Raw genomic sequence first — 17,173 nt, 5'->3', positions numbered from 1 at the left:
AAAGAAAAAAAAAACTATAAACTACGCATTTTGGCAGTACACAGAATTTCACTATGTACCTTAGCTTTTAAAGCAAATGGCTCTTTGTCAGAACACTGTCAGGAGGAGTGTTTGGGGACCCCAAAACTGAGTTTTGTTTGGGACCACAGAATTTATTAATCCACCACAGTACATGAATATGCAACAGTGAGTGCAAATTAGGTTTTCAGTGTTCCCTTCCCAGTCACATTTATCCAGGGAGACAGAGCTCAGAGTTTACATGTTATCGGTTTCTACTACTAGATGAATAATTCAGGTTAAGCTCAATGCACAAGGGCGCAATTTGATGATTGATGTAACCTTTCAAGTGGCAATCATGCAACACACAATGAAGAATTAAAGTGGTACTAAAGAGTAATGTTCAGATTTCCTGAAGAGGATAAATGATTCCAGGAAATTGGTCAGATGCCAGGCCTGATTGCCACTACTCACTTTTCCACCTTCATTAGAATGTCATTATGTCAAGAAGGCTTCCCATCCAAGATCTCAGCATCTTAGGTTTGTGACGCACATTAACAATTGGATACCTAGACTATTGACAATGTTAGAATAAATGCCTTTTAAAAAGTGTTTAAAATATATATCAAGGTCATTGGTCACAGACCTTACAACTCTGTCACCTGCACAAGTCTTTTCCTATTCCACACATGGGGTGCATTTTCTATCGGCCAAACATAGGATAGTTTACCTCCTTTTCCGGGCTGGGGGGAAAGCTCAAACTTAAAGAACTTAAGGACCAGAAGAACAAAGGTGACAGACCTCACTTTCCCGAATGGATTAGGGTTGCTGCGTGTTCAGCTCCCATACCCATAATCTCAACCGGTAGTTGAGGACTACACACCCAAAGTACAGCAGAAACACAAACACACAAAACCTTTTCTTTAAAAAAGAAAAAAAGAAGCTACCACCGCACAATAGGAAGGAGAGGAGAGACAGAAAGGAACAAAGACCCAGGAATGCATCTATATTGGCTGCTGCAGCCCAGGTGTAATTAATGAAGATGTGTTCAGCCCAGGTGTGTTCAATTAAGGCTGACTGCTGAGGGAAACGCAGGACATCGCGTCAACCAAGAGGGGGCGCCAGAGAAACTTACCACCCGTGCATGTGGGATATGAGCCACATTCACAGCACATTCATTTGTCCATTTGTTCTTGATGTCCCTTCAGTGCTATCTTTAACTGGAAAGCAGCATTGCAGGAATAGAAATGCTTAGAAATGCTTTTCTGTATCACTATAAAAATAATACAAATTGAATTATGTGTGGCTGGTTGTTTATGTTAACATTATCCAGGAATGCCTGCAATGTTCAAACAAATCAGCCATTTCAGTACTTTCTTTCGGAACATTCTTAAAGTATTAGTCTGCCTGGGAGGTTTTCATATTACTTTGAGAGAACTTGTTTCTTGAGCAAGAGAAAGGAACAAGAAAAATGTCCCTGGGCTGTTTGGGGAGAAATGTACTCTCACAGCCATATTGAAATCTAACCGTAATCTTTCCCAATGTTCTGAAAAGTCAAACTTGAGATATTGTTGAAATAATGAAGTCATTTGAATAATTTACTATAAAGATGAGCAGCATGATTCTTCATTATTAATTAGCAAGATTACAGTAATTTCTGAATTTTCTACAGGTACCTAGCTACTATTTAAAGCAGATTCTACGAATTAAGTCAAATAGGACAATAAGTCAAATAAGCAATCTGCACAAACTTACAGTATAATGCATTCATTGGTGGGTCAAGACTTCAGAGGATAAAGGAACTTCACTCAAAGGGTAGATTAGATTCCAAGATTTAAAAAATAACAAGTACCAGGTCCTAGAATAGTAAAGCGTGAAGGTGGTCACTTAATTAAATAGATAAATGAGATATTCTCAATTCTCTGATGAAATAAGAAAGTTGTGAGCAGGAGTGTTGAGACACCTTACAATGACTTTGATTAATTGTTTTTATACGAAGACAAACAGCCAAGTTTATTAAACAGTATTAAGGACTGAGGGCCAGATTTCTAAAATGTAAACAATGTTGTCAGCATACAGGGAGAAATATGATTTTAATGTCAACGTGAAATGTCAATGTTCAATCTGGATAGTCACAAGAATCTGTGGTTCAACTACAAGTGTTTAAATGCAGCAGTTCAAAATAAACCGTGTGTGTAACTGAACGCACCGCAGATGAAGTCCTTTCCACCTCCGTACAGTCCAGGCCAACCTTCTCAGAAATTACACTGGAAGTCTTTACTCTCCTTGATGTCTCTAAAATTGATGCTTTAAATATTATAAAAACACCTTGAGAAAGTTATTAGTGACAAAAAAGATTTCAAAAATATGACACATAATATATCTTTGCATTGTGAAGATAAATTCTTGGATGCGAGACCTCCAGGGAAAGCAAGGCTGCTGCTGGATTTGGCTAGTCATGGAGCACTCCTCGCCTGCAGACCAGTGGAAAAACCCAGGGCTTCTGGAAGGACTGCCTGTATGTCTATAGTGCCAAGGCTTTCCTGAAAATAATTAACTAATGTTGACTACAAATGTGTTTTATTTCCTTGTCCTTTTGAAGGGTAGGTTTTTAGGAATGTTTTTTCAAAAGTCTAAGCCAGTGTTCTAGAACTCCAATGCATTCAATTACCAATAGTAACATCAGTATTGGAATGTTCACTTAAGAACATTCTAATCACAAATTTGCGACTTTACTCCTTAAAGATTTAACTGAGTCAATGCAGGTCTGTTACATCACGCATTCTACTGGGTACATTCGACAGACGGTAGCCATGGTGACCTTGGATGTCAGCAGCACCTCGGTCCTTTTTTCTCAGAGTCAAATTTGCATGCAATCTTGAGCAGCTGAGTGCCTCTCGTAGCTGGTGCATCGGTATAGGGGAATCATAGCCAGAAGAGGGGAGCTCTTAGGCGCCAGAGTAAGACTCCCAACAGTATCACTAAGTAAAGTGCAATCAGAAAAATCCAGAGAAGTGTCCAGTAGCAGTGAGACCGCCAGGCCATTGGGGGGTGCTCTTCGTTCAAGGGTGTAGATCTAGGCAAAGAAAAGAGATTGTTATCAGCAATCGGACTGAAAGCACATAAGGAAAATTGATAAAGCACTCACTCACGCATAAATAGCTCCAGGTGGCCCAACTTACTATATCGACTGCCTGCTCTCATAACATAATTCCAATGCTAAGCATGCTGTGTCAAAGAAATTTAGCAGAGGCAAAGAATCTATCCGCAGGTCATAGGTCACATACAATTCAGAGGAAACTTGTTCGGAGTCACTGAACTGGAGGTCGCTCCCTGCGCCCAAGCCCTGGTCTTCCTCCGACTCCACTTCCTCAGCTTCCTTTGCTGCCACATACTTCCTCCTGTGACACAGAGTGTCCTGTAATGGACTAACCAACAGGACTACATTACCCACTGTCCTTTGCAAACAGAGGGCTGACAAATAGACACACACAACACACTCTCCTGTGACAGACTGGCACTCCATATCCTATGTTGGGATCTGTTGACCAATGACCAGGAGACATCATACCCACAGCACAGGGCCCGTGCCTCGTAGCCAGAAAGATTATCTTTCAGAACAATGAAATTACCCCCCAAAAGAAACACAACACTTTAAGAGAAGGCATCCACTCAGATCAGTCACAGGCATACAAACACAATACAGAGGCCAAAAGATGAACAGGCGCAAATGTGCAATTACGTTGACATTGTAAAATGCGGATGTGGAATGGAACCACTTGTTGTAAGCTGTACCTTTTAATATAATTGGTGTCAAGATCTTCTTCTTTTTGAGGGCTGTTTGTGGGCAGCCCCAGCTGTTGTGCAGGGGGGCTATCCTCTCGGGATTCGGGGAGGCAGGTCTTTGACAAAATTTCTTTCGAGGAACCGGGTAGTCTAGAAGGACAGAGAAGATAAGTTCTGACCACATGCACAGACTTGGCGCTTACAAACACCTGTGACATTTATATTTGTTTTAGAAATCATGAGAAATATAATATGAAGGCCTTGAAAAACTAAAACAATTGGCCACTTAACAATTCAATTGGTTCCATTTATTAAATGTGGAAGTTAGGAGGAAATACTTAGGTCTGTATTAAATCCATATTTGTCCTTAACTTTGATTGACAATTAAACACAAATGTTATTGTATGCTGAATTAGTTCTGATTATTGATGAACTTGCCAAACCGTTCATAAAGAAAAAATTATAATTTTGTATTTAATATTTAGCCAAAGTTAATGCCGTATGTTGATTGAATCCCAGTCTAAATCTGTTGAAGTTGAGTAATTTAGCCTCAGGGGGATGTAAATGAGATTTTTAAATTTGTAAAAGAGATTAACAAAGCAAATAACAAGATTTTCAGTTTGAGTTCAGTCAAAAGAACACGAGGGTATCAGTAGAAATTTGTGAGAGGTGAGATCAAGAAGCATGTTTTACACTGACAGTTGTCAATGCTTGCCAAGTCACATAATAAAGGTAGTGAACCCTCTGGGCATTTTCCCAATACTGAATACTCTATATGTACTGAATGTACATGACAAGCTTACACAGGCTACATACACTGTTGTCATCCTTATGTATTCTTAGGTTTATGACCTTCGGAGACCCAGCCAAAAACAAGTTTAAAGATTTAAAAAAAATTTTTAGACAAAATACACATGGATGCCAAAAACCAAGTTGCAGTGAAAATACATTTATAAATATGATTCATTTAATTTTTTCTTGAATGTGCCTAGGTTATTGAGATTAATTGGATGATATGTTCCTATGAAATGTATCTGATAAACAGCTGCCCCTTCCCCAAAGACTACCCACTCACCCACCCAATAGCTTTCTCTGATCCCACAGAGTCAGCATCCCCAATGGTCGTGACAGTTTCAGGTAATTTTGACTCCAGGTCATTGATCTGTGGAGGAGATAAATAAATCAGAGCGCAGGTTTAAGCATCGCACTCCCACAATGCACTGCAAACAACTCACACGCACACGTCCACTTACAGTACACATATATTTCCATTAAATTCCCTTAACAGACACTCTTATCGAGAGCAGATTACAATGTTGGAGAAACACAGGTGCATTCACCGGATTAATATGAGCAACAGTGCCCATCCTGGGTGACAACAATCCCAGACAGTGGGGAAAGGTGCAACATCGCTAAAGCACTAGTGCAGAGTAACTATGCTAGTTAATATGAATGCATACAGATTACATCCATAACAACCCCAAAGAAGAGAAAGAAAACTTCATGAATTTTACTTGAAAACATTTAGAATAACAACAAAGACATTTCAGACATTTCAATTGCTACATATATGTTTCAGGATTCGATCCTGACCAAAGGACACATCACTGTATTACGTGTTTCAAGGTGATGGATCTCAGTATTAAAACAGATAAACTCTATTAAGTTTGACACCTTGCTTACAATCTCACCCAAATTAATTAAGATTCTTTTGAGGATCTCCAAATATATTCTCCCTCTCCTTTTAATAAATAATTAATACCACATTGTGCTTCATCACCCAAATTTGTTCACATATAGAAATTACTGGTCTTGCAAAAAAAGATAATTCAGCCATGTTTACCTGAGCCATTGTTGGTATTAGCGTGATGCTAACTCTTCTGCGAGTGAGATACTAAGAAAGAATGAAAAATAAGAGGTCATTTTCAGGGTTAATGTGGGTGGGAAGTCCACGTGCACAAAAACCACTCTAACAGTTCACACATGAAGTGTACAAAAATATAAGAAAATATTACCAGTACTTCATAACTAAATTTTAAAAAAGTAAATTACATAATTTAGCATGTAGCTGAAAGGAGTTCATATGTAACACAAGCTAGTGGAAGTCCCAAACTGAAGTACAGTTTAACTGATCAGAATCTTAGTCGCTTTTGCTACCTGGTCAGCTGCTTGAAAAGCAGTCGCTTACAAATGCTGCTGTGTTATTACCTGCTGGGAAGGTTGCCTTATGAGACAGTGTCTGATATCGCCATCATCTGCAATATCAGAAAACAATTCTAGGTTACTGCACATATGCACATATAGCCAGCAGAGATTTGCACTTATTACAATAGTACAGGAAAATTGAGGGGGGGAGGGGGTTGGTGCCACAGCACTTTTTTGGTTAAATTTGTGTGATATCTGCAGACAAATCATCATGGTCAATGCACCAATATAATAGGCTGTGGTGTAAAAAATATACTTGGAGGCAAGAAGGTACTCCCTACTGACCACCTCAAACCCCTTGCAAAGACCCTAATTTATCACTCTTTCTTTGGCTATTCAGGATTCCCTGCAGGTACCATTGCATTTAATACACTTGTGCATGGATCCATTCATTATACTGTAAATAATCTGTTAGCTATTTTCTCATTGATCTCCATAAGACTTGCAATTATTCAGTACAATATGAATATTGAGTAATTACAATGATCACAGTACAACCAAGAATGTGTGAACTGGACACAACCTTTGAATTCAGTCATTTATGTTACATGGAAATACAGGCAACATGTATTCCACATTTTTCAGAGGATCCCCAGGAGTTTTAAAACCCCCACATTTGTGTCAAAGTATGGAGTCGTTTCAGTCCTCCGGGCCGCTAGGTGGCAGCACTTGCCTGTGGAATCACTGTACATACGTCCGCGCGTCCTGTGCACCAGCCGCCTGGTCTCCTCCAGCTCGGAACTCTCTGTGGCATGGCGACGGCTCAGGTTCTGCACGTGGGACACCATCAGCTCCACTGCGTGGGTCACACGGGCCTCCTGACACATCCAGACCCAGATTTCAGCTACGAGACTGGAGCACACCCCCCACCCCCCACCCCCCAGCTCATTTCCTTATAAAGGCGGAAGCTGTCAGAGCGTACCTGGTGCACAGTGCCCAGCTGTTCAGCAGCGGTGACAATCTCCTCCATCGTTCCTCCAATGTTCTCCAAACTGAGCTCTAGTTTCTCCAGGACCGCTGTACGTTCCCTGTCCTGACACCTCACCTTAAGGGACTGGACACACACAACCCTAAACATTAGTACAATACTCATTTCTGTAAATATTTTACCTCCATAACCATATTATTTTTGAATAGACAATCTTATCCAGGCCAACGTATAGGAACATCATGGGAAGATACAGACTGAGCTGATAGAACAGAGGCATGGGTACAGAATAGTACATACTATAAGTACAGTAAGGGTAATCATCTACCAAAAAACTGGAAAAAGTACACAGTCATAGATACCTTTTCTCAACTATCACAGGAGAAAATCTGTCATAAATTCATAGCAAATGTACATAATATCAACAAGAGTATTTATGTCACAAGCCACATGCATACATGCAGTTTTTTACATATGTTATAGATTATAATTTGAGGTATTTGTATTTATGCAATATACTTTGTTTTAAAAGATATGCATTCCAGGACAGAGAGTCCAGGTTTTAAAAAACCTATTTTTTAAATACATTGATGGCAAATATTGTCAAATAAAATACAAGAGCTGTCATCAGATAAAAGAACATACTTCAGGTACCCGTACAAATTGTTTTTGACTTTAAGCCCATGTTGATAATTACAGAGATTGATTACATAACATAATAAGGAAATGCGAAGGCGGGCACGGAGAGGAGGTGACATGCCAGGATCAGATGGCATGAACTGGCAAAGCTGAGGCATTTTTATGCGTGTAGAAAAACCGGTTTTGCCGACACAGATAGTTTATCTGACATCAGAAAACTCCTCTCTTGAGGAATTCTAGGATTTCATTACTTGGGCAACGGGTTTGGAAATCCCTGGGTGACACGATGGACAGTTACGCCTCTCCAAAGTGCGATTCCCGGCTACATCCCGGCACCATCTCGGTCAGGGTTCGATCCACACCATGGGGCAGCCGGCTGTACATTTTCTTATTTAAAATCGTATTTGATTTGCTTTGTGAGGGATAAAACCGTAGTGCGTGGGATGTGGGGTGTGGGGGGGGGGGGATGTGGGGGGATGTGGGGGGGTGTTGGGGGGATGTGGGGGTGGGGGGATGTGTGGGTGTGGGGGGGATGTGGGGGGATGTGGGGGGGGGGGGCTCACCTGCAGCGTGTCCTTGGTCCTCTCCAGTTCCTGATGGAGGTTCTCCTCAGCCACAGAGCGGTCGTGCTCCTCGGCCTGCAGCCGCCTCTTCAGAGTGTACTGGTCACAGCGGAAGGCCAGGGCCAGCTGCACGAAGGAGTCCTGTAGGCAGAGTCGCCAGTTTAGTGTGGCACACCCAGTAACAATGGGGATTCACCTTTGAGAAGAAAGTCAATTTAAACAGGAAGTGTTTTCTTATTAAGCAATACAACAGCAATGCAGTGATTAGCCATCTGTGAAAGACGCTCACCTCCACTTCCTGTTCTGTCATCTCCATACTGAGTGACAGAGAGAGGGAGAAAGAGAGAGAGAGTGAGAGAGAGAGAGTGAGAGAATTGACAAAAAAACGACCAGGTATTGACAAATATATACAGTATATAATATATATATTTAAAAAACCACATATTAAAATTTATTGAGAAAATGTAACTGAATTCTTACACAAAAACACAATGTCCCCTGTCTGACAGAGTCAAAACCAGTTTCTGCAAAAAAGCACACCCTACTACTCAAGCATTATCAGTTTTCAGTTTTCAGAGATAAGAAAGTAATCAGAAAGGGAGTGAGAGAAAGCAAGAGAAACAAACATACAGAGAGAGATAGAGAGGGAGAGAGAGAGATGGCTGCGAGCCTCCGTTTGTGAAAGCATAATAAAAACATAAACGGGGTTCTGTGTGAGTGGCTGTGGAAAGCCTACACACCTGCTGAGTCCTAGGCGCTCCAGCATGGGGAGGTTCTCCCAGGACGACTCCAGCACACTCTCCGCACTGAGCTCTGTGAAACAAGGAGGACGGCTCATTCACCATTAGCGTCAATCTCCGCTGCCGCACGTGAACGCGAGCCACAGCAGCACGCAGGAAATGAGACTCACTCTGCGCAATTCTGCCATCGTGTGGGAGAAATGTGAAACTGCAACCTGCCTTCGGTTTGACATTGTTAAACCGTTCTGAGCCTAAGAGCCCGTGTCAAGCAGCTGTTCATTCACTGATGACATTTTGTCATCTTTTATTCCAGGTTGCTGTGAAGGAATTTGTGAATTTTGTTAATCTGAAACCAGGCAAAACACGGCAGTTCTGACAGCATGAGGCACGCGTCATGCAACTTTAATGAACAGGCGCCAGAAGGAGAAATTGCACAATGTAAGCAAAGATGGCATTTCTACAAGAAATGCACAGCAAAATATTCAAACTTTGACAGAGTACTAAATGTACATTTAAAATTAAATGGCATCTAGACATAGGAAAGGAATTCCTGTTTTTGGCATGTAACGATTTTGTCCATTTCAATGAATAAATCATGAGTCTTAACCCTCCAATTGGAATGTTTTTTCAACATTCTAAGTCAACATTTTAGAACTCCATTGCTTTCAATCACCATCAGCATTAGAATGTTCAGTTAAGAACATTCCAATCACATGTTTGTGATCTTACACCTTGAAGAGTTTTAAACAAAAACTCTCCAGGTGAAGCAAAACACCATAACGTCAGCTGATTACAATAAATGCAGAGCCTGATCCCTGCATTTTAATTATTCAATTTTTGTGTTTTTTTACCATGTGCCTTATTTTGTCCAGATCCAGGCACCCCTGGGTGGGATTTCATACCTTCCCCGCTGTCGTCGCTGTCCCCCAGGATGCTGCCATAGTCTCCGGGCTTCTGTTCTCCTGCCGAGGGCTGGAGAACCAGAGAAAATGGCAGTTTACAGCCAAGAATGAAAAAAAAAGAAAGCACAGAAAACAGTCTCCACAGACCAGTCAGTTACTTCACATCCGGTGACAAGAGAGGGCCTGAGAGGGACTAAATGCGAAATAACAGCAGATGTTTCATTTCTATGGAAACGGCTCTTTCCTGTCCTTCACTCTCCAGTCTCGTAGGGGCTTCAAATCCTGTCATTTCAGCAATAATATTTTTGGTACAGTGACGACAAAAACAAAACCAAACAAAAAAAAAAAACATGGTGCATTCAAATTTTAAGGACTCTGCATTTAGAAAAGTACGTCCCACTTCCCAAAACATTTATCATAATTCTACCAATCGTGTCGCTCAGTTAAAAATACTCTGCTGTTCTGTGAGAAAGTAATCTTTGCCAGTGGTTGGAATACCTTTGCTTTTTTTTTTTACATGGAAAGTGACCTCTCTCACAGTCACAGATATACTGTCATTATTATTACACATGAATTAACACACATTATTAGTTTGCTTAATAAATTTCCTTATGCAGCAATGTACACAATGACATTTCTTATACATTATCCATTCAGTAAACTGCATATCTAAGGCCCCTTGTTCAACGATACAATGGCACTGTCCCACCAGTTGCAACAATTACCGCAATCAATGTGAATGCTATGCATTTTGGCATTTTGACTCGTATCTCCCAAGCACACATATTAAAAGCAAGAAAAGTATGCCATAATTTGTATGCATCCGAAGCAGTGTAGGAAAAACAAAATCTGTTCTGCTATTTGCCCGTGAAATACAAGTTTATTGGGTCCAGTTGCAAATCTGCATCACTTAATTTGCTTTAGCTTCAACCAAATGCAATGCAAATGCAGTGCAAATTCAAATGCGAATGCAAATGCGAGCGTGAACCATTTCTGGGCATTCTGAGCCTGTCCCTGCAGACAGACTGATTTACACCGACCCTGGCGAAGGCGAGAACGCATAGCTGTGGCATGAGGAGCGTGGGAGAGAGGGCCTTTTACGGAAGTGAATTTTTACTCGTTCCCTCGGCCGGCGCTGTGGGCGTACGACGCACCCCGCTGGGCGGTGTGTTCCTGAGAAGATTCTCCGCGCTCCACAGCTCCGCAGTTAACCCCTTCAGAGCCAGAGGCACGGCGATGGCGAATGAGAAGGGAGAGCTGTCCTAGATCTCGCTCTGTGGTAAATGCCTCGGTAAATTCCAAGGGTTATGTAGACGTAATGATGGTCAGAAGAAAAGAAAGGGGATGTAAAAGAAGTTTCACACAATGACCAGAATGGCAGATTTTTTTAAACCATCTCCCAAAGTAGACTGAAGACCCACCTTTTCGCTTCGCATCTCATTTTCCTCAACCCCCTTGTCTATCACTTCTATCAAGTATCTTAGAGCAATTAACACGTATTTTTTATTTATCCCCCATTAGTACAGGTTGTTCTATTGAGATAAAACATATATTTTACTACGGACACCTTAACACTACATTTTTGGGAGATTAAGTGAATACATTTCACAGAGTCGTTGACTGTGCAGTTGAATATAAATGGTTTAAACACAACATATTACACAGTAGCAGGTTCTAAGAGCGTTAGTCATCCTTAGCAGTAGCAGGACTCTGGCTCTGGTCAACCTACTTTAATGTGCTTTGTTTTGTATCATCCAGTTCCGCTAACTGGATCTAACTGAAATATAAATGTGATTTAGATTAAAACTTACCTGGTCATTCATAACACAGGCAGCGGGCTCCTGTAGTGGACATAGGCTGAGATCTGAGTCAGGAATGTGCACTGCTGCGGACCACAAAGTGTCACTGATGATGATGATGATGATGATGATGACGATGATGATGGTGGTGATGATGATGATGGTGATGATGATGATGATGCTGATGATGACTCTCAAAGGGAAGGTGAGAATAATAGATTACAGCAGCTTCTCATCATGTTAACACAGCACTTGTTTGACGTTCCATTCCATTATGGAACGGTCAAAGTAAATTTCTCAGGGGTTCAGTGACACATTTTAAACATTTTCTTGCTATTTATATACTGTAGTTCAGCTGAAATATAATGTGCATGCAGAGTACCTCCAGAAGCATTTTATAGCTTCCCATTTTTGGAATTGCCTCAGTTAATCTGTATATGGCAATTGCCCAGTTGGGCCAGTTGGGTCAGGGGAAATTAAGCGATGAATATTAGACAAATTGACACTCGTTACTTTGAGGTTTAAGCTTGGCACCGATGCCTAATGCAGTTCGCCAAAGGATATTGTCCAAGGAGGACATCGACACTCACTCATTGAGACCACAGGGTTCTCATGTGCCTTTTTTTTCCCTCAACTCACTGTGGAAACCTTGTCAAAACAAGTACTTCATGCATCCATAATGGACTTTTGAAAGACTAATGGAGTCTCAATTTAGACTAGCTCAGAAATGATTGGAGATGATTCATGCAGTTGAATGCTCTGTTCACTTGTAAGGAGTAAAGTACTTTTCCAAGTACGTTTACTGAGAACCAAAAAATAGAGATCACGTGGAAGTGAGTGTCTTAGCAGTGCTACCCTCTTTACCTTAAGGGGTAGAGTTTAGAGCAGGGATTCTCACTCCCTCTGTGTATGTTGTTTTTGTTCCAACTGCAGTTAAAACCAAAGAATTGTAGCTATTTGTGGTTATTAATTAAACACGTTTAATGACTAACATATTCAAGGGGAGAAATTGGAAAGAATGTAAGCAAATATTTTCAGCAACCTTAATTGATCAAAAGGCTGTTACAAAAAAGAAGAAAAAAAGCTAGTTTAGGGGAAGAAGAAGCTGGTCATGCTTTATATTGTGTTTGTACAATACAAAGAGAGGAGGAAACCTTGTACTTGAACAAACACAAACGAACACCACTAAAGACAGCATTGCATGCAGACACTCTTATCCAAAGCGATTTACACAGATTACATTATTTGAGATACAAACTATTTTTGAGGCTGGACGTTTTACTGAAGCAATTCAAGTTAGGAACCTCACTCATGAATGCAACAGCTGTGCCCCAGCCAGAAAACTGAACCTGCATACTTAGAGTTATAAGGCCAGTTCCCTAACCATACAGCTATGCTAACACAGACATGTCCTGCAGCATCATTTGGAAAAATGACAACAAGGAAAGAGCATTAAAATTGCACAATTAGACAGAGACAGGAGGTAAGTGTGCAGGAGAGACTGTGGCCAGTGGTTCTGCAGCATATCACCACTCCATACAAAGGCAGACCTTAGTGCCACACAATATGATGCCCAGTAGGTGTACACTGGGCAGACTGACTGCCGTGGCCTCAAGCCTATCAATGAGCCAGCATGATCACAGTGTCTAAAGCAACAGCCACCCATTATTCCCATTTTTATCTAAACCTGGATGTAGTTATACAGGTGTCCCATTCCCAGCATAACACCGTGGCAAAATCTTCAAGATGGTGAGGGCACAATAACAGCCACCATTATGTATAGTGTCCAAACTAAGTTTCAGGTGTCCTGGTTTTAGTTGGGAGTAATACACTCTGTCTGGCACATGTGCAAAAATCCCTAAAGCAAACTACCCTGTCAAACTAGGAACAAGGTTCAGGAAATTGGCCCCACTATGAAGCAGTCATTTATTATCATGACAAAAAAATAAATCATCATCATTATCAGCATAGCTCAAATGTGTACATTAATCTGTGTGTGAATCTCTGAATCACCCATAGGTTAGTGCAGAAAACTGCAAACTATGGTTTTTCTAAACAACAAAAAATTTCTAAACAACAGCATGGCACATATTAACAAAATAAATATCCTTTCACACCCAGATCATACAGTTCTTACCTGGTTTGGAGAGCAGAATGAATCCAGACATGCACTGATATTTACTGCGCTTGCTATGATATAGTGCCCCACACCGTGTCAGAAGTAATTGTAGCTCTGTTTGTTCCACTCTCCACCCAACCCCATCCCTCTGTTTCTCAGCAGCTGTTTATCCTGTGACCGGCTGAATTCTGTCTCTCTGATACAGACGCATGGCAGCCACTGTGGAGAGGAGGTGGGGCAAAGGAAATGGTGGAGCCTGCACTCTCAGCGCATGGACCTCAATCTGGGGCCTGGCTAACAAAAATCTAGTAAGGTCTACCCTTTGCTTGATGTATGGGTCTCCCCCCCTTCCCGCAACAATGTGATGTATACACTCTCAAGAACATACTTGAAAATGCAGGGAATTGCTTCCTGGCCATTAACTGGCACACGCTCACCACAACATTGGCTTAACCACCACAGCCAAGATATGAGTCATGCACATGCTTTTCAGACATGCTTGTAAGCAAAGAAGATGCGGCGTTTGATTTATGACCTCAGAGCAGCTTGTGTTCTTTAAGACTGCGTACACAGGGCTGGCTTGGCAGCAGCAACAGAGCACGGGCAAGACGGACGCTGAGCTGGGCTGCCTTCAATCACTGTCAAAGGCCAGCCGGCCTTATCAGAACCAAAACAAGCTGACCAACACAGGCCGAGCTACACATTCACCAACACTAAAAAAAAAAACACGGCAAGGGTAAGAAAACACACGAATAAAACGCTGAAAAGACCACCCTTACCTTGATACCACCGGTATATTCAGCTCTTGCAAATTCTACTTCTGCATCTTGGTAAGGAGGCTAATCCAGTTAGGACACAAGGCTGCAGCAGACGCTGACCTCGGAGGATGTGCCCCCTGACCCCCCGCCGTTTCCGAAGGAATTATCAGTGCCGGATGCGACGGTTTGTAAACAGTCGCACACATTCTATTGTTGGAGGCCCTCTTGTGAGTTTTAGACCGGAGAGATCTTTGTAACAAAATAATGTACATCGTGTTAAAATGTTAAAACACAATATATGGGATCTTCCTCTTAATATGGATACATTGAATATACACAACATATACACAAAATATATGTTATTCTACTCATGTGCATTCATTCATGGCTTATGTTACAGATTGTTTTATATCGCGATTGTGTATTAAAGGTTAAGTAGTTATTTAGAGTAAACACCCATTATCAGAATTACAAATACACAAAATCCGATTTAAAAAATTCTGCCACTCAATGTTCATGCCTAGAGAATAGGTTGGCCCTTCCTGGACTGAATATCATGTGCCAGCAGGCTGTATATCAACAGCAGGGGGACCAAGTGCATTAGGGAAAGACTGTGGACACTTTTAAGAGGTACCTGTATTCTCAACCCTTGTCAAGCTGACTATTTCATTTGAAGGAAGCTGAGGGAGAAGGGGGTCCGTAAGTAATTCATTCTGTGCCTGGATCACTATCCACATTTTACACACACACAAAAAATGCAGGACCAAGTGATGGCTGTGTTGACTTTGGATCAGCTGTTGGGAACAGATTGCACTCAAAGCCTTTAAAACAACACTGCAGAATGTCACTGTCTTGGCAACTAGTTGACGTTAAGGTGTGGCTGTGCCCGTTCTTGGCCGATAAAAACAGCTTCAGGACCATGCTAAACTCTTTGAAGAGTAGGTTTTTTGGAATGTTTTTTTTTTCTTCCAGAATTCTAAGGCAGTGTTCCAGAACTCAATTGTTTTCGTTAGTGATTTCTACATCAGCATGACTTCTACATCAGAATGTTCAGTTAAGAAAATTCTATCAGCATTAGAACGTTGAGTTTCAAATCACATATTTGTGAACTTACACCTTACGGGGTTAATTCTGTGAATACGCCAGGGGGGTGATGATGACATGGGAAGCCAGTGTGCTTCACCTTACATTGCCAGACACATGCAAGGGGTTTGCTCACCACACGCTCCACAACAGCCCTGTACACAATGTGCATAGTTTGGGTAGTGTTCTGGATCAAATTCATACAGGGCAAAAAGGTGAGTGACACAGTGAAGGCTGGATGTAGAGTGCTTCAGATGTTGACACCCATTTGTGCTTGTGGAAGTCCTGGTTCTTCACGCTGATCTGGAGAGTCACTGTTTCTGCCGACCTGCACAAATGAGAGAACTGTTGCTGGTGTTATTGCAACACAATATATTGGTGTTGTTTTTCTTTATATCCATGTAGGGCCAATATCCTCCTGAGTCCCGGCAATTCATTTTTGTCCCCTGTAGGGGAACCATATATCCTACTATACACGCTACAATTTCCAGTTTTTGTAAAGGTAGTAATTAATAAGAAGAAATATATTTATGATTTTTTTAGAACAGTTAAAAAAACAAAAAGTATGACTATCTTCAGAGCACAGCCTGCACATTATTTAGAATTTATTCCAAGTTAACTGCAGTCCATGTCAGAATTGTCCTCCAATGGATGGCGCTAAAGTGCTTAGGAAAGACCTATTTTGTTTCGTTATCACAAACTAAGCATCGTCTACCAGGCTTACTGGCAGTATATATTGCATATTGGGCTTCACATTTCTTTCACCTTTCACTTCTTTTACTTGAAAACTTCTACATCTCTAACAGCAGTATTTGTTGGTCAGCAAAAATATGGTTTGAGCTAGGAACATTTGGTAGAAAATAAAATACAATCATACAAATATTATTTTGTACATTTGTTTTTAAATTTTTGTTCTGTATCTCCATATTAATTATTTTAATTTCATCTTCATTTTGACAAGTATTCTAATATTTCTGATTGTATTAAAATTCTCTCTTTAGCAGTCCTAGATAAAGGCATGCTAAATGGTAATATGATTAATATTTGTGTTTCCGCTTTATTTTAATCATGTTTCTTTCACTGGTACAGCATCCTGAATATTTGGGCGTTAGTTGAAGAAAATTTGTTCTTTATATTAACTTTTTAAAGTACTTGTTTGAAAATTCTGTGATTATTTTGATGTATACACTTGGAAAAAATTACGTACCCGGAACAAATCGACTGCGATGGACTACTGCCAGACAATTAATTTAGTTATATGGAACACAAAATGGTTGATAATGTTTACAAAATTGTTTTTAGATGTGTCTGTAAATCTCCGATTAAATCATGTTAACTACAATGTCGTTGCATTGTGGGCCCTGCGGAAGACTGCTGGAATGACTGAAGTGAGCTTAGAAACTAATGTATATAATGTATATAAAATCAGTGTTTCCGTGAGTTTGGGAAAGTTCAAAAAACGTATTCGTATGACTCCTTGCGCTGTCATACCATAAAGTAGTATTCTGTAACACCAGCACCCGTGCTCATCCGGGTCTCTGTACTGGTAACCAATGAAGTCGGTGATATAATACCTGGGCGTGGTTTAACGGATGGAATAAAATCCAAAAACACGTAAATAAACGTTTCTCTTTGCGATTTTACTGTACCTATT

At 40.8% G+C, this 17,173-nt stretch overlaps 1 protein-coding gene across 5 annotated transcripts; it reads right to left on the bottom strand.

The window, feature by feature from the left end:
* Positions 1-1,980: 1,980 nt before the first annotated feature.
* Positions 1,981-14,017, bottom strand: si:ch73-352p18.4 (inositol 1,4,5-triphosphate receptor associated 2). 5 transcript variants are annotated; one of them, XM_064305777.1, is made up of 14 exons: positions 13,697-14,014; positions 11,572-11,750; positions 9,761-9,830; positions 8,859-8,931; positions 8,408-8,435; positions 8,119-8,259; positions 6,911-7,042; positions 6,662-6,806; positions 5,992-6,038; positions 5,627-5,677; positions 4,863-4,945; positions 3,793-3,933; positions 3,285-3,398; positions 1,981-3,073 (listed from the first exon to the last, which is right to left on the bottom strand). In XM_064305777.1, the coding sequence occupies exons 1-14, from the start codon at positions 13,725-13,727 to the stop codon at positions 2,923-2,925; spliced, it is 1,386 nt and encodes a 461-aa protein (XP_064161847.1). In that variant the 5' UTR covers positions 13,728-14,014; the 3' UTR covers positions 1,981-2,922. The 5 variants fall into 5 exon arrangements, with proteins under 5 accessions (XP_064161847.1, XP_064161845.1, XP_064161849.1 ...); XM_064305775.1 differs by having other exon boundaries at positions 3,285-3,425; positions 13,697-14,009; XM_064305779.1 differs by having other exon boundaries at positions 3,285-3,425; positions 11,572-12,486; positions 13,697-14,003.
* Positions 14,018-17,173: the final 3,156 nt, after the last annotated feature.

This window comes from Anguilla rostrata, chromosome 13 (assembly GCF_018555375.3).
Source record: "Anguilla rostrata isolate EN2019 chromosome 13, ASM1855537v3, whole genome shotgun sequence".
Lineage (NCBI taxonomy): Eukaryota > Metazoa > Chordata > Actinopteri > Anguilliformes > Anguillidae > Anguilla > Anguilla rostrata.
Note: the sequence above shows the minus strand (reverse complement) of the source record. Positions and strands in the feature narration are given on the sequence as shown.